This window comes from Gigantopelta aegis, chromosome 9 (assembly GCF_016097555.1).
Source record: "Gigantopelta aegis isolate Gae_Host chromosome 9, Gae_host_genome, whole genome shotgun sequence".
NCBI classification, from domain to species: Eukaryota; Metazoa; Mollusca; class Gastropoda; order Neomphalida; family Peltospiridae; genus Gigantopelta; species Gigantopelta aegis.
The window spans coordinates 27525749-27541988 of record NC_054707.1 but is presented as its reverse complement, the minus strand read 5'-3'; the positions used below and the strand labels follow the sequence as shown (position 1 = coordinate 27541988).

The 16240-nt window shown below is 38.8% G+C and overlaps 1 protein-coding gene across 2 annotated transcripts in view; it reads right to left on the bottom strand.

Annotated features, from left to right (window-relative positions):
* Window positions 1-16240, bottom strand: part of LOC121380608 (vacuolar protein sorting-associated protein 18 homolog) — a 56672-nt gene that overhangs the window by 5808 nt on the left and 34624 nt on the right. For both annotated transcript variants that reach the window (XM_041509503.1, XM_041509504.1), the window contains exons 21-27: window positions 15708-15863; window positions 15187-15327; window positions 14645-14776; window positions 13794-13878; window positions 12303-12430; window positions 3951-4072; window positions 299-416 (exon numbers count right to left, since the gene is read on the bottom strand). In XM_041509503.1, the coding sequence (XP_041365437.1) occupies window positions 299-416; window positions 3951-4072; window positions 12303-12430; window positions 13794-13878; window positions 14645-14776; window positions 15187-15327; window positions 15708-15863 (882 nt within the window). The remainder of the gene's footprint in view (window positions 1-298; window positions 417-3950; window positions 4073-12302; window positions 12431-13793; window positions 13879-14644; window positions 14777-15186; window positions 15328-15707; window positions 15864-16240) is intronic.

Sequence of the window (16240 nt, the reverse complement as noted above, 5' to 3'; positions counted from 1 at the left end):
ACTACATATAAACCTCATTCTAATGGTACTAGTGATGGATTCAGAACTACATATAAACCTCATTCTAATGGTACTAGTGATGGATTCAGAACTACATATAAATGACCCAACAAATGATTCAAATTACTATTATAGCAATCCAGCACCAATGGAGAAAAAAACCTAGTCATGAAAATGCTTGATACTTTTTTTCAAAATGAGGAAAAATACTGCAAAATCATAATATATGTACCATTTATTAGTTTACTGAATGATACTAAAAAACAAATGTATATTCCACTGTTCAAATTAATTTTACCTCAGATATTAGGCAGTCCATGTGGAACTTGTGTTGGCATGGAAACAGATAGAATGTTCGGACCATGAGAGGATAGTTACATGAAGAACATCGATCTTCACCTTTCACAAAGGCATACCTCAAAGTAAAAAAAACAATTCATATTCAATATGTGTTTAAATATTTAAATCATGAAATTACAATTATCTTAGTCAAACCTACTGTTATCATTCCACAATGTTTCTGACACACAAAACAATAGCAACATCAGTTTCAGTTAAATGTAGGTTACTGAATTTACTGGAGATTAATTTTGAATGTCACCATTGGGCAAAGATTTCAGCTATCTATCTGGACAGTCTAAGGTCAATTGTGGTGTCTGTATACTTCCCTATGAGAAGCTGTGAATTAACTGATTTTCATTTCTACTTGAATTTTGCACTTATATCCAATTATGGTTGAAGCATACCGTCTTGATTAAACCCTTCAGATATTTAGTGCTGTCTCTATAGAAATATAATTTCTGTTGGTTGATCATAGAGAATTAAACGGAAATTATTTTCCCTTGATTTGGGAATAGCTCCCATAGGTGGCACTTTGGTATGGTTAATGCTGCACGTGCAGTTTGTAGCACGTGTCATTCAGCCTAGGAGACCGACAGGGCAAGTGGTGTTTTTGTGTTGTCGAGCGTTATGACGGACCCGGCTACGAATGTCACTCCAGATACTAATAATACACTTGAACAGTTGTTACTGGAAATAAGAGGAGAAAAAAAAAAATCATTCAAGGAAGAAGTTCTGTCCGAAGTTCGTAGTAATTCTGTTTTTGTTGCTTCGGTAGTGAAAAAGATCAAAACTGAATCCGATTTCATCTGGCATTACAAAGGTAACAAAATTCAATAAAACTTTAATGTTGAGATACACAACAGTGTAAAACAAGTTTTGTGGCCTTTAGAGTACAGAAAGTTAGATTTTTTTTACTGAAACTTTGAACGACTGCAGTGATAAGATTAAGGAACGTAATAAACTCATTTGTATTGCCAACTGCAGTATTGGGAACAAGTGAGACGGCACAGAAAGCAGGGAGTAGTACACAGGACAAGGAATTAACTGATAAGTATTCCTGTTTTTGTTGTCATAGTGATTTGACGCATGATTTTTTGAATATGAATAAGGTCAAAAAGATATTATTGTTAAAGGTCGTTTGAAGTTTAATATAGATTTTTGGAGAGAGATTGGTACTAATGATTTTATTTTGGATGTGATTCAAAGTGGATATAAAATACCATTTTATTCAAAACCTGATAATAGTTTTTTACAGAATAATGTTTCTGCATTAAATGAGAAAATGTTTGTTAAAGAAGCCATTAATGAGATACTGAAAGGATTAATAGAGCAGTGTGATCATGTACCTTATGAGTGTTTCTGTTCAAAATAGTGGGAAAAGGAGACTCATTTTAGATTTGAGGTTAGTTAACATGCACTTGTGGAAACAATCTATGAAATTTGAGGATTTAAGAGTAGTTTGGATGTTTTTAGAAAGCAATTTTTGGATGTTTAAATTTGATATTCATTCAGCATATCATTTTATTGGTATATTTTTGCCCCATACAGAATATTTGGGATTTTCATCGGTGAATGGTGATGGTGATATTTCATATTATAAATTTTTGGTATTGCCGTTTGGTTTATCAACTGCTCCTTATATTTTTTACTAAGCTCACTAGACCTTGATAGCTAAGTGGAGGGGTGACGGGATGAGAGTACTCTGTATTTGGATGATGGGTTTGGGTGTGGACAAGATTTTTATTCTACACAGTTAATGTCAGAGTATATTAAAGCTGATTTGTTAAAGTCTGGTTTTGTGCCTAAAGCAGAAACATCTTTATGGACACCAGTACAAGAAATTAAGTTTCTTGGAGTTTTTTTAGATACTTCTAGTGGGTTTATGCATGTATCTGAATCACGAGTTACAAAAATACTCGATTCATTGGACAGGTTATTAAATATGAGAAAGAATAGACGGGTTCATGTTAAAAATGTTGCGACCATTGTTGGTCAGATAATTTCCATGAGTGTTGTTATTGGCAATGTTTCACAGATTATGACAAGATGTCTTAGTCTGGACATTTTGTCAGCTTATTCTTGGAATTCTTTTATAACAGTTTCAGATGACAGTTTTGCTCAATTTGCTAATTTGAATGAGACAGCATATTATTTGTCTCATATTGTTGATAGTGATGACTGGGGCATTTTTAATAAGATTGTAGATTTATTACAAAATGTTTGGGGTACGCTGGAAGTAGATTGGTTTGCTTCTCAGCATAATGCCAAAGTATCATTGTTCTATTCCAGATTTTGGAATGAAAACTATGTTGGTGTAGATAATTGGAATGCACATTTTGGTCTTTTTGTACCACCTATTATTTTGATTTCTCGAGTTCTGAGAAAAATGGAACTTTGCAAGGCTAAGGGTGTTTTAGTTGTGCCCGTTTGGAAATCTGCTAATTTTTGGCCTTTAATTTGGTCAACTAATGATACATTTATCAGGAATGTGATAGATTGGTTTGATTTGCCAATGACAAAAGAATTTTATGCTCCATGCAAAAATGGGTTTGGTATTTTTGGAAATGATGATTTGAAATTTAGGATGTTAGCTTTAAAAATGGATTTCACATTTTAAGTGAAATGAGGAACATTATTATCATAGTTTCAGTCACGAATATGTGGTCTGAACAAGATTTGTTATGCATGTTGTGTACCGTTTACTTTTATAGGCGTGGCTGCCTTTAGAATAGCTGAACTGTAATGCGTTTGTTAGGCGTGGCTGCCTTTAGAATTGCTGAACTGTAATGCGTTTGTTAGGCGTGGCCGCCTTTAGAATTGCTGAGCTGTAATGAGTTTGTTAGGCGTGGCTGCCTTTAGAATTGCTGAACTGTAATGCGTTTGTTAGGCGTGGCTGCCTTTAGAATTGCTGAACTGTAATGCGTTTGTTAGGCGTGGCTGCCTTTAGAATTGCTGAACTGTAATGAGTTTGTTAGGTGTGGCCGCCTTTAGAATTGCTGAACTGTAATGCGTTTGTTAGGCGTGGCCGCCTTTAGAATTGCTGAGCTGTAATGAGTTTGTTAGGCGTGGCTGCCTTTAGAATTGCTGAACTGTAATGCGTTTGTTAGGCGTGGCTGCCTTTAGAATTGCTGAACTGTAATGCGTTTGTTAGGCGTGGCTGCCTTTTTTATTGCTGAACTGTAATGAGTTTGTTAGGCGTGGCTGCCTTTAGAATTGCTGAACTGTAATGAGTTTGTTAGGCATGGCTGTCTTTAGAATTGCTGAACTGTAGGCGTTGTATTTAGAAAAACTTCAATGTATATATAATAGAGGCGCTTATGTCAATTTTCGCTTTTTATATTAGTTTTTTCAGAGCTTTGCAGAGCAAATAAAGGAGCTACCAGAAATCTTGGCGAGCAAGGTGGATTTACTCCCAGAGTTACTTAAGTGTTCAAGGGCTCATAATATGTGTAAATCGTATCATAGTGGTTTTCTTTGGTGGAAACGATGGGCTTTGAGTAATGGCCACTCATGTACTGTTCTGAAAGGTATCTAATGGCCACTCATGTACTGTTCTGAAAGGTATCTAATGGTCACTCATGTACTGTTCTCTCTGTTATGATGTATACTTGGTTCTAAAGCTCTGGATTTCTTTTCTGATTTCCTCAGCGCTCTGTGTGGCCTCCTCCATCTCCTCTTTGAGAGAGTCTATGTGCTGGTTGTATTCTTGCAGAGATGTGATAATCGCATCCTGAAGACAAACAAGAAATTAAATTATATTTAAATTTGCATTATCACATTTCAACAAAAGGCCCATGTGGCCTGAATTACTCACCTGGTAGAAAACTACATATAGTATGTATGTATAATACATCTAAAAGGTAAACCATAGCAGTGATTTGATCACAGATGTTCACTTAGTGACCACTAATTTAACATTAACATAACAAACGAACAAATGAAGATGTACATGCTAATAAACTATCGATTTTTGTTATAGAATATGCCTTAACATTTTGTGAATTTTAATTAGGGAATAAATGAAGATGTATACTTGTGATGGTCAGGATCATGATAGGATCATTTTCATCAGGTTTAGTTGAAATCTGCTTCGTGGAACTTGAGAACAAGTTGAAATTCTCTTAGCAAGGACAGCCAGATTCGAATTGGCATGAATAATCAGAATCATTTGTACTAAGTTTGGTTGAAATCTACATCATGAAGTCAAAAATGTCTTAGAAGATAGGGTGGCCATATTCAATTATGAATTGACCCCAAAATAACACTTGATCAGGACCATGAGAGGATCAAAATCCAATATGGCCACTCATTTGTCAAAATCTGCCTTGTGGAACTTAGTAGAAATTGAAAATATCCCAGCCAATCAGAAGCCAGGGCAGCTATCTTGGATTTCTCTTTTATGGATACATCACCTGTCCTCAAAACTAGTGCATATTCCCTATGGTTAGTAGACTGGTCCGAATATCCCAACAGCGCACCCCTTCCTGTTCCGGTCATGTGACTGTAACTTCCTTCTTTTCCCCGAGTGGATCGCATGGAGAACTGGAAGCGGGAGTTCGGGTGGGTGTCATCCTTTGAGGACAGGTGATGTATCCATAAAAGATTTTAACATCACCTGTCCTCAAAACTAGTGCAGCATTTGACAGATGGTAGTGGGTTCCGTACTCCGAAGATGCACAAGTCTTCTCCCCATGGACCGGTAGGAAACTGACAGTAGAAGAATAAGGCCCATTCTCCATGAGATGCCTATAACATATCAATACCCATGCTGTTAGTACTGACAGCGGTAATGGTGGCATCTGTCAGCGGTGTGTGGAGGAACGAAACCGTGGATTACGTAAATGCTCACAAATTCATCCTCCAACAAAAGGGTTCAGACAGGGTGGGTAGGCGTAGCAGGTGTTAGGTAACCTCCCATGCCATTATTGTGTATGTATTTTTAAACAATATGGTGGGTGCATCCATCAAAACATTGAACCAACAAGACCTGGATTTTTTCTTACTAGTAAAACAGAGGAAAGTTAGTTCAAGTAGGTGGAAATACTTTGTTAGTGTGCAGTGCACTAACTAGTATTATCCTGACAAAAGTTCTGTCACTATCCAGTATGAAACTTCGGAAAAGTGCCAAAAACAAAATTGTCAAAGTCAAGTCCTCACCTGTCGATTCATAGGACATTTTGGGGTGCAGTCCAGAATCCGACAGACATCAGCGGCGACGTGGACGACCAGTATTGACCAGAGATTGAGCTGCAACCACAGGACCCAGATGGTGGAATCCCTCGACATCTTCGGTAGAAACATCCCTCAGGTAGTAGTTCGCGAAGATGGAGTCTGTGGCCCAATAACACCCAGATATAATGTTGATAATAGGTGTATTGTAATGCAGCGACATGGTGGCGGCTAAGGCATGAAGCTCATGTGGATTAGACACTGATGGTGGAGGTAACCCCTCTGCCTGATAAGCACACAGAATTGTGCACTGGATCCATGTAGACACTGTGTTCTTAGTAATGTCTTTCAAATGTCTCTGGTTGCATGAGAGGAACAGGTGCTTTCGATGTTTGCGAAAAGACTTAGTTCTCTCAATGAATGCTTGAGGGCTCGAACAGGACATAATGATAAGTCCTCAACATCGTGGGAACCCACAGTGGAAAAGAGTGCCTGGACAGTGTAGGTATGAAGCACTTGATCCAGTTGATTTTTAGCAACAAAGTTCATCAGCAGACCCAGTGAATCTGACGTGTTGTCTCGATGAAATGGCACCATATCCACATCCAAGGCATGAATCTCTGACACTCTCGCCACCGTAGCGAACCCCAGTAGGAACACATCTTCCTTGTTAAAGCCTCTAAAGATGCCTCCGCAGCGTGCTCGTAAGGTGCTTTAGACAAGACTCTCAGAACCAGATTCAAGTCCCATTTTGGTGGCCGAAAATGTTGGACCTGATCTTCGTGCTTGAAACCCTTGATCATGGAGTGGATCTCAGGAACCATAGCCAGCTTAGTACCAGTGGCGGAGTCCCGAACAGTTGCTATGACCGAAACATAACCAGCAATAGTAGAGCCTTTGAGTTTCAAGGTTGATCGAAGATACAGCAGGAAGTCTGCCAGTCTCTCAACACGAATAGTCTGAGGTTTCAGTTTCTTACTGATGCACCATCGATGAAAACATAACCACCAGACATTATATGCAGCAGCTGTGGATGCCTGGTGAGCTTTCAAGATCACTGACGTGGTTTGAAAAGAGAACCCCTTCTGCCTTAAAGGAAACATGTCACGTAAACCATATTTGGCACCAACCATGTACAATTAATTATAAATTGAATCACCTAAAAAAGAAAATTATAAAAAATTAATTACTTAAAATATCTCCATAAAAGAACCCCAGATACGAGCTCTTAGCTGAAATTGCCGATCTTTAATGAGCAGGGCAATCACGAGGTCTGTGACGTCAGAGACGCGTCGCTTGATCTGACGCCTTACACTTAAAAGCATTAGTCCATACCACGCATAAAGAATCTAAGACTTGCACAGCTTACCAAAACAATGAGTGTTCGTTCGCAAAACGTTTTGCCGTATCAATATGAGCTGTTAGTAAATGAAGAAAGACACACATTTACTTACAACAGTGATACTGAAGAAAAAATGGATAGCGAGTCGGAGGGTGGAGAAACTGATGGTGCCAGACCAGACCGGTTGACCAATTTACAGCCCGGAGCCCGAAAGTAACCCGGAGACAAAACCAAAACTCGGATGCTAATGCCGAGGTGTATACTGTTCATATTTAGCATAAAGATACACCTCGATATGATGTATTTAAATATGTAAAAAATATAAATGTAGGACAAACATTTTTGGGTTGTTTTTTTTTAGAAAATATCGCATTTTTTATGTTCGGGCTGTACATAATGAAATCTGTATGCACAGTGTAAACAAACGCTCTAATTTACGACAAGGCGCTTCACTTTAATTAACCTGGCTTGTAAAACAACATAAATGACTTGAGAGTATAATCAACTTTTAAACTAAATATATTTCTATTTGCATCAATAGAACGAAATGGGGTTATAGTATTTTTCTCTCATAAAAAAAAGTAGCATATTATTAGGCCTATTGGTTGGGTGCGTTAGAGTAAAAACGACCACTCACGATACCCAAGTGATAATTTTCTTTTCTTTGGTACTACGTAATTGGTCAGTTTTGTAATTTTAGATGGGAAAGTCTACTTAATCAAGGGTTTTACAGCATTATTTACAGTAATGAAGCAGGGCAGCTGATAATGTCCATTAACATTGTACTATAGTCGCGACAGGTTACGCCACAATACCCTGTGATCTTAAAAAAACTGGCACGTATTTTGTACGTATGTCTAGACCGTGGTAATCACTTACCTGGTCGATACCCTGCAATATACACCTGCCAATCAGGAATCACATGTGCAGGCCACGGAAAGAAAGGACCAATTAACTAAAACAACACTCCGATTCTCAAGTCAGCCCGTGGATGAAACATAATAGTTATTTCGACACCAACAGTAGTGGTTTATTTTGTATTGAACTTCGTGTTGCTTAGGGGCTTCGGGCGATGAGGAACGTTTTTGTGACGTATTCCGCCCAAAGATTAAAAACATTATTTAAAATTATTATTGTTTTCTACACGTTTTTTAAAAACATATTTAAATACATCGTACTGAGATGTATCCTCATGCCAAATCCCATGTTTGTATATGCCATATTTAATTACTTATTGACGTTTCCTTCTTCGGACGGTGGATACAGATTTTGTTATGTAGGCCTACAGCCCTAACATGAAAAATCTTTTTTTTTCCAAAAAAATAAATAAATAAAACATTCTACATTTTTGTTTTAACATATATAAATACATCATGCTGAGGTGTATCTTTGTGCCAAATATGTACAATGTACACCTCGGCATTCGCAACCGAGTACTGTATTTGTCTCCGGGTAACGTTCGGGCTCCGGGCTGTAAATAGGCTGACACCAAAGTACTATGCGGTGTTGGTGTCCAATCTTTTCTTTTGCGATAAAATACACGCGTCTTTCTTCGGATACAATCCTTTGGAAAACCATAAAAAGACAATCCCGATCGTTTAAACTGTTTATTTTTACACCCAAAGGCCGCGCAGTACGGCACTGTTGGACTGAAAAGATCGTAAGCCCGTTACTCCATATATAAACAGTTAACAACAATGGAAGAGTGCAGCGGCTCTGACGTCACTTCCCTTTTTTTCCGAACGCTCACGAAGAAATATGCATAAATCGTACTTTGATACTGATTAGCGTAATTTCTTCATTTTAAGTTAACTACACGTATTTTATTGTTATAAAGTTATTTGTATATTATTTTTATATCATTTTTCTTTTAAAATGAGCTATAATATGGTCTTGTGTCATGTTTCCTTTAAACCCTCGTAGATAATATCCACACGTGTAGATGAAACAAGCCTGGATTTGGATGGTGCTGTCTCGACGTGGGATGAAGAAGGAGGTGATCCCAATCTGGTAGCTGTAGAGGATCTGGTGCTGCAAGACGGATGAGGTCTGGATACCAGATTCTGCCTGGCCACATCAGAGCAATGAGGAGTCATCGGCAATGGAACTCCTGAAATTGCTGGAGTACTCTTGGAAGTAGTATTGGTGGTGGAAACGCATAAGCGTCCAGACCGTCCCAGCTGATGGCCAATGCGTCGAGAATCTGAATTCGGAACTGATGACATGTACAATCTCAGCTGACGATTGAAGCACATCGCAAAACGATCAACGTTTGGTGTCCATAGCCTGTGACACACCCACCGGAACGCTTCTGAGTTGAGCATCCATTCGGTGCTTTGTGGAGCGGACGATCGTGACAACTTGTCTCCCAGAACATTCAACATCCCTGGAATGGGATATGTTCCAAGTTGCAGTGGGATCGCATATGTCAGCTCGAACCGTTGATAAGTGAGGTCGAACAGGCTGCCGGAATGAGTTCCGCCCTGACGATTGATGTAAGCCGCCGCCGTCACGTTGTCGGTTGCTACCACGAGAGAGGCATGGATCAATTGCTGACGCCAATGACGTATCACACTGAAAACTGCCAGAAGCTCTAACACGTTGATGTGGTAACTTGCTTCAATGGATGACCACAGCCCCGATGTTGTCTGACTGTTGAGATGTGCTCCCCAATCTTCGAGAGAGGCGTCCATTAACAGATGGTCGGTCACTTGGAATGGCCGCAAAGAGACTCCGTCTAAGACGTTCGACGGAATCAACCACCATTGAAGACTGGGTTGAAGGTGGTCGGGAAGGTTGATCATCAGTCTCCGGTTTGTCCAACGTGATGAATGGATTCAGAAAGACCTGGAGGCAATGTAGTTGTAATCGGCCCTGTAGAGTCAAGTCTTGCGCTGATGTCAAAAGACCAAGCAGACTCTGCCAAACATTTCAACCAGTGTTGGACACACCGGAAGCATGAGTTGAGAATCGCTGTTGAACGGAAAGTCGAGGGGTGGGCGAAGGCTGTTACAATCTGAGGAGTCCAGGGTTGGCCGGCTGGCATCAACGACGTGCAGGCTTCCCTTGGGGTCGAGTCCCCGATACAGCAGGGTTCTTAGGAGCCGGGATAAATCCGAGTCAGTTCAGGAGCCTTATCCTTGAAAGGCATGTTGAACACTGGATAAGAATACCCATGCCAAGGAGGAAAGGCCAGCGGTGAAGCTGTGTCTTTAAAGACTGCATCCAATTCGGAGTCGACACCCGCAATCATGGTACCCACAGCTAACGATCGAATAACAACGTTTTCTGGTGCAGCATCGGTAGCAATCATCGGCACTGGACCCTTCCGTGCAGGTGTAGGTGGATGAGGTAGAGACAGCAGTATCTCATACACAATAGCCAGACAATCCTTCCTTGTGATACAGTCCACCGAATCAGTATCATCAACCACAGAAACATGACTCATCGTCCAGAAAATCGTGTAGTAATCTAACGCAGGCATGTTGGTCACCAACACTGGAAGGTTGTGGAGACTGGGAATGGCCATGACGGAAACCAGAAGAAGTCCGTGACGCCCGATTGTCTACACTCCTGGAACGATGACGACAACTGGAACGATCCGAAGGCTCTGGCCCTGGCTACGGTGACCCGATGACAGTTTACTCTCAGATCAAGAAGAAGTAAACCTCCGAGGTACGGTTGATAAGGTCTCTGAAGGCTGCCTGGAACCCGTAGCACCTGCAGGAGTGGAAGCCATGAACACTGTAGTGTTAACCCTCGCCCTAGCTGGAGTCGAGACAGGAACTGGAACATAAGCCAACACCATAGCCGCAGGACCCGTAGTCGCCGAACTAGGAACCGCACTAGTCGCCATGGACGCCATGGTTTACTGCAGCATACTTGGTCACGTTTTCAATACCTCCGCAACGGACTCAAGGATAGAGGCTGGAGGAGAGGTTGAAGTAGCCACTGTCTCCATCTTCTTTACTCACTGGGCAAGAACCTTCAGGTAAGTGCCGAACTCCAACGGACCCAAGGGAAGACAAAGGAGACAACGAGATTCCACATCACGGGGAGGTTTACAACCTGGACAGACATCATGAGGATCTCCGCTCGCCATAAACTTCTTGCATTTAGTACAAGAACGAACCACGTGAGATGAGCTTGTATCAGATATTACCAGTTATAACTGTAATGAAAAAACTAAACAAAACATAACAACTACAATTGCAGTAAACAAGAAGCGGCCCTTATAAAATGGCCACCAACATTCTTGACCGGCACACATGGAAAAAAAATAATTCCAAATAAGACTTTTAAAGAAAGTGAATACAGCCAAAATAATTGTACAAGAATAAAGTAACATCATTATAAAATGTGTTACAAACACAAAAGTAGCAAGAAAACCAAGTAAAAAACATAGATGGCTCAGATTACAACAGAGAGATTAAAAAGAACGTCCGAACCATAAGATGCGAAGAAAAAAGAAGGAAGTTACAGTCACGTGACCGAAACAGGAAGGGGTGCACAGTAGAAGAATTCAGGCCATCCCATTGGCTGTTGGGATGTTCAGACCAGTCTACTAACCATAGGGAATATGCACTAGTTTTGAGGACAGGTGATGTTGATAAGAAATCTGCTTGGTGGAAGTTAAGAAGTTGAAAATGTCTTGGCCAATTAGAGGTCAGAGTGGACTATATTGGATTTGTGATCCAGCCTGAAAAATAACAACTCTTGGTCAGGTCAAGGTAAGGATCCTTTGTACTAGTTATGTTGAAATATGCTTGGTGAAACTTGAGAAGAGGTCGAACAGGTTTCAGCCAATAAGAGGCTAAAGTGGCTATTTGGAATTTGGAATCAGCCCGAACAGTAACAAGAGAATCATTTAGTCTAAGTTTGGTTGAAATCTGCCTTTTAGAATTTGAGAAGTCAAAAATATAAAAAGTTTGTTGTTTTGTTTTGTTGGTTTTTTTGTTGTTGTTGTTTTGGGGTTTTTTGTTTGATTTTTGGATTTTGTGTTTAAACATATCAAAAGAGATACCAGATTAATCTACCCACATGTAATATATATCTGGGTAATAAAAAATAGCAAAAAGGTGTGAAATATAAATTATATCATTATCATCAATTACATTAAGGATTCCCTTCCACAAAATTATGTCAAACTATATTTGGCAGCTGGATGGACAAAAGCATAGTGTGACGAATGGAATTATTATGAGTAAAAATTCATACTGAATCGCCAAAAATATCTAAATAACAGAAACTGAAATGGCTCTGTTAGTCCAAAAATGTTATAATGGCTGTAAAAGATAACATATTATAATAGATAAACAGATAAAACCAGTGTAATGGTTTATTTTATTTTAGGAAAACAGTATGGTGAAAATGACTGATGTGTGCATTATTATTTCTAAAATATAAATGGTGTACATAACAAAAGGGATACACATCAATAAGTTACGACCTTAAAGTGATCAATGGTGACAAAATCTGGGAAAAAAGGAAGAATGTCTTCGATCTTGAGCAGGTCGCACTCATGAAGAAACTCCATCGCCCTCCTGATGTCCTTCTCCTCTTCCACAACGTGTCGAGCTGGTGATAGTACAAATAATAGTTAAATAAAAATTGACTTGTAGAACTAAAATGAATTATCTGCAATATTAAGAACTGCATAACAGAATACAAAATCTTTAAAATAAACAGTAAAGCATACTATATTTCTGAGTATCTTTTAATTACTAAGATCATTTGAAAAACCCTACAACAACAAAAAAATCATTAACACAGGACCCCTATACTATATCAACCAAATTTTATCCCTTTATAAAGCTATTTTCCATGCCTTTATTTCAGACAGTTTTAATAATTTTTCCACATTTATTAACAAATCAGGGCTCGACCTTAGCAGTAGCCCGGAATGTTTTGGCTACAAAGATCTCACTCGGACTACCACATGTTAAAACCCGGTAGTCCGCCAGGCTACAAAAAACTTTATTGTCCATCAAGGGCTATAATGTAATGTTCATAAGTGTATATTTCACAGTATATTACTCATGATTTTAAAAAAACCCACCTAAAAACAACATGTTTAAATGAAAATAAATGATGTTGGGGGTTTTCTGTCTTTTTTGTACACCTGCAGGAGTGGCAACAATATCACAGTTCTTCATCAGAGTGGCCAATACTGTACACCTATAGGAGTGGCAACAATATCACAGTTCTTCATCAGAGTGGCCAATACTGTACACCTGCATGAGTGGCAACAATATCACAGTTGTTTATCACAGTGGCCAATACTGTACACCTATAGGAGTGGCAACAATATCACAGTTCTTCATCAGAGTGGCCAATACAGTACACCTACAGGAGTGGGAATAATATCACAGTTCTTCATCAGAGTGGCCAATACTGTACACCTGCATGAGTGGCAACAATATCACAGTTCTTCATCACAGTGGCCAATACTGTACACCTGCATCAGTGGCAACAATATCACAGTTGTTTATCACAGTGGCCAATACTGTACACCTACATGAGTGGCAACAATATCACAGTTCTTCATCAGAGTGGCCAATACTGTACACCTGTAGCAGTGGCAACAATATCACAGTTCTTCATCAGAGTGGCCAATACTGTACACATTTTTCATTTTGTATTAAAAAAAATATTAAAACTATTTCTACAAGCATATGTGATGTTTTTATGTCTGTATATTATGCTTTTTTAATCTTAAAACATTTACTCTGTGATAAACTGTGTTCACAGTTTAGTGCTATCTTGTTTATAGTTTACCACAGCTCTACACACTGTGTAGATGGTCAGATCATACTTTGTGTTGCTTTTGCACACATTACAGCTAATAATAATTTTTAAAATTCCAGGATTTCCATGGTATGTATAAACTCTGTACCACAGATATCACTTTACATGATAAAATGTTAGCTAGTCTAAATACCTATTCTAAGCCAGAGCTTTTTCCTCAATTCTATGTCATCTTGATCTGGTTTGTCAGCTTGCTGTTTCGCCAGTTCCACATCCACCTTAAATAAAAGTAGCAATTAGAATTATTATTTGGTGCAGAGTAGCAGTTAGTTTATGTCACGAGTGACTGCTTAGCCTCACATCCTTCAGTGGAAACACTGAGATTGGTTCTATTTTCCACCAAAGTTTGATGACTGGTATGTCAAAAACAATGACATGTTGCCTTGTCTGTGGAAAATTACTGCTGGTTTGGTGGCAAATGGTCTCTTTTCTTACATTCTTGAATATATGCTATGATTAACATGTTGATGCCTGAACCTCAGAAGTTAAATCAATTTCCAAATATTCAAATTGTAAATAATACTGACAAAGAGATTAATAACATAATATTGTTGTTGTTTTTGTAAGGGTTGTTTTTTCTTTGCAAATCATCTTTTTCCTCTTGACCTGGCAGCTCTTTCTATTTTGCAACTTATTTTGCTGTTCACCTCCACATCTCAGTCCTTGTCTCTCCAAATACAACAGGTGCTTGTCTCATGAGGCCATATGAGTCACACACTTGCCAGTTCCAATCAGCATTTGCTAATGGCTTAATTTGACAGCTTCGAAGAGAGTTCAGTGGTTATTAAAGAAAGAAAGGTAATTACCTCTAATATACTAAGTATTACCCCTATTACTGGCAGTCATTAAAGAAATGGATCAGACTCAAATATCATGGCGATCATTAGTTTCTGCCATAAAGTTAGATCCCCCCAAAATAATGTTGCTGAAAATGAATATTGCAAATTGAAGGAAGAAAAAGACTTCAAGCTGATTTGTACTCACAGACAAGGCCATGTCGACAGCTTCTTCATACAGGCCCATCAGAGAGTACACGTGAACACAGGCTCGCTTGTGGCCAAACTCGGCGCACAGTCGCAGAGCATACTTCAGATCATATGAAACACTGTCATAGTCCTGAAACAAACCCACAGTTGTCACACATGGTCATCAGTCACATGTAGTGTTATAAGTAATGTTCAGGGAAACCTTCTGATACCAGAAACAAAACAAATAAAAAGGTTGCTCTTCCAGTCCATCTCTTAAAGAACAAAACAAACACTCACATATCAGCCACCAAAGCCCCAGAAAAAAGCCCTAATCCACAAGCCTGAATGCAACAACGTTAATTTCCTATGCCAATAAAGCTCACAAAAAAATATCACTGCCCATTAAGAACAGTCAGTACAAGTATGATCGTCATTAATATCTTGCTTCTATCATCCATGCTCCTGGTCAGACTTGTTAAACAATATTATATGGAACCCACTGTTCATTTAAATGTGTATCCCCTTAATTTAAAGCAATATTTAAAATAGTATACTTACCTCTCCTTGAAGGTTTAAATATGTCATTAGATTTTCTGACTGCAGTTTTGCGTACAGAGAAAGCAGGTAGTTATGAATAGCATTATCCTTGTTTTCCAACTTAAGTATGCAGAACTCGAGATACCGGATCGCCTCATTGCCCTGAAAAACATCATTTGCAATTAGTAAAAAAAACAGAGTTACTGATTTTTTGTATTAAGCAGGAATTTTAGACACATAAAATTTTCATAACAGCAAGATATATACCTTCTGGAAAAATCTAATGAATATCAAGAAATTCACTAATACTATCTGATGCATTTTATTTTTTAAATACTTAATTCTTTTTCTATAAATAAAACTTAAAACATTTTTCAAATAAATAAGTTAAAAAAATTCTAGTTTTAGAGTATTCTACTGATATAAAATTCAGGACATGAAGGAACCCTGGTAATGTCTTACACAGTTTTTATTTATATCACATTAAAGCAAATTCTAATGAGTGGATACACAAAACCTAACTGTTGAGGTTAACAATTCACCTGTTCACGGTATCGGTTATGGTCATACTGTACTAGAGCAGGAATAAGCTTTTTGGGATCCAGCTGTCGTCCCAAGTTGATCCATGAATCCACAGTCTCTTTAGGTGTGTACTGCATCAGCAAGGGTGAAAACTTGTAGTACAGTTCCACATCAGTCTGAAGGAAGAAAACAAATTACACAATCTCATACATCAACAGGATAAAAGATCAGTTAAATTATTCTTGTGATTCAGACTGTTAGGAGCAAAATCATGTCATCAGACTGATTAGCTCAAGGTGTCTCCAGCCCTACCCCCTATTGATATTGATATGTGGGGTAGGTACACACAGTAACTAAATCATGTCATCAGACTGATTATCTCGAGTCATCTCCAGCCCTACCCCATATTGATATTGATATGTGGGGTAGGTACACACAGTAACTAAATCATGTCATCAGACTGATTATCTCGAGTCATCTCCAGCCCTACCCCCTATTGATATTGATATGTGGGTTAGGTACACACAGTAACTAAATCATGTCATCAGACTGA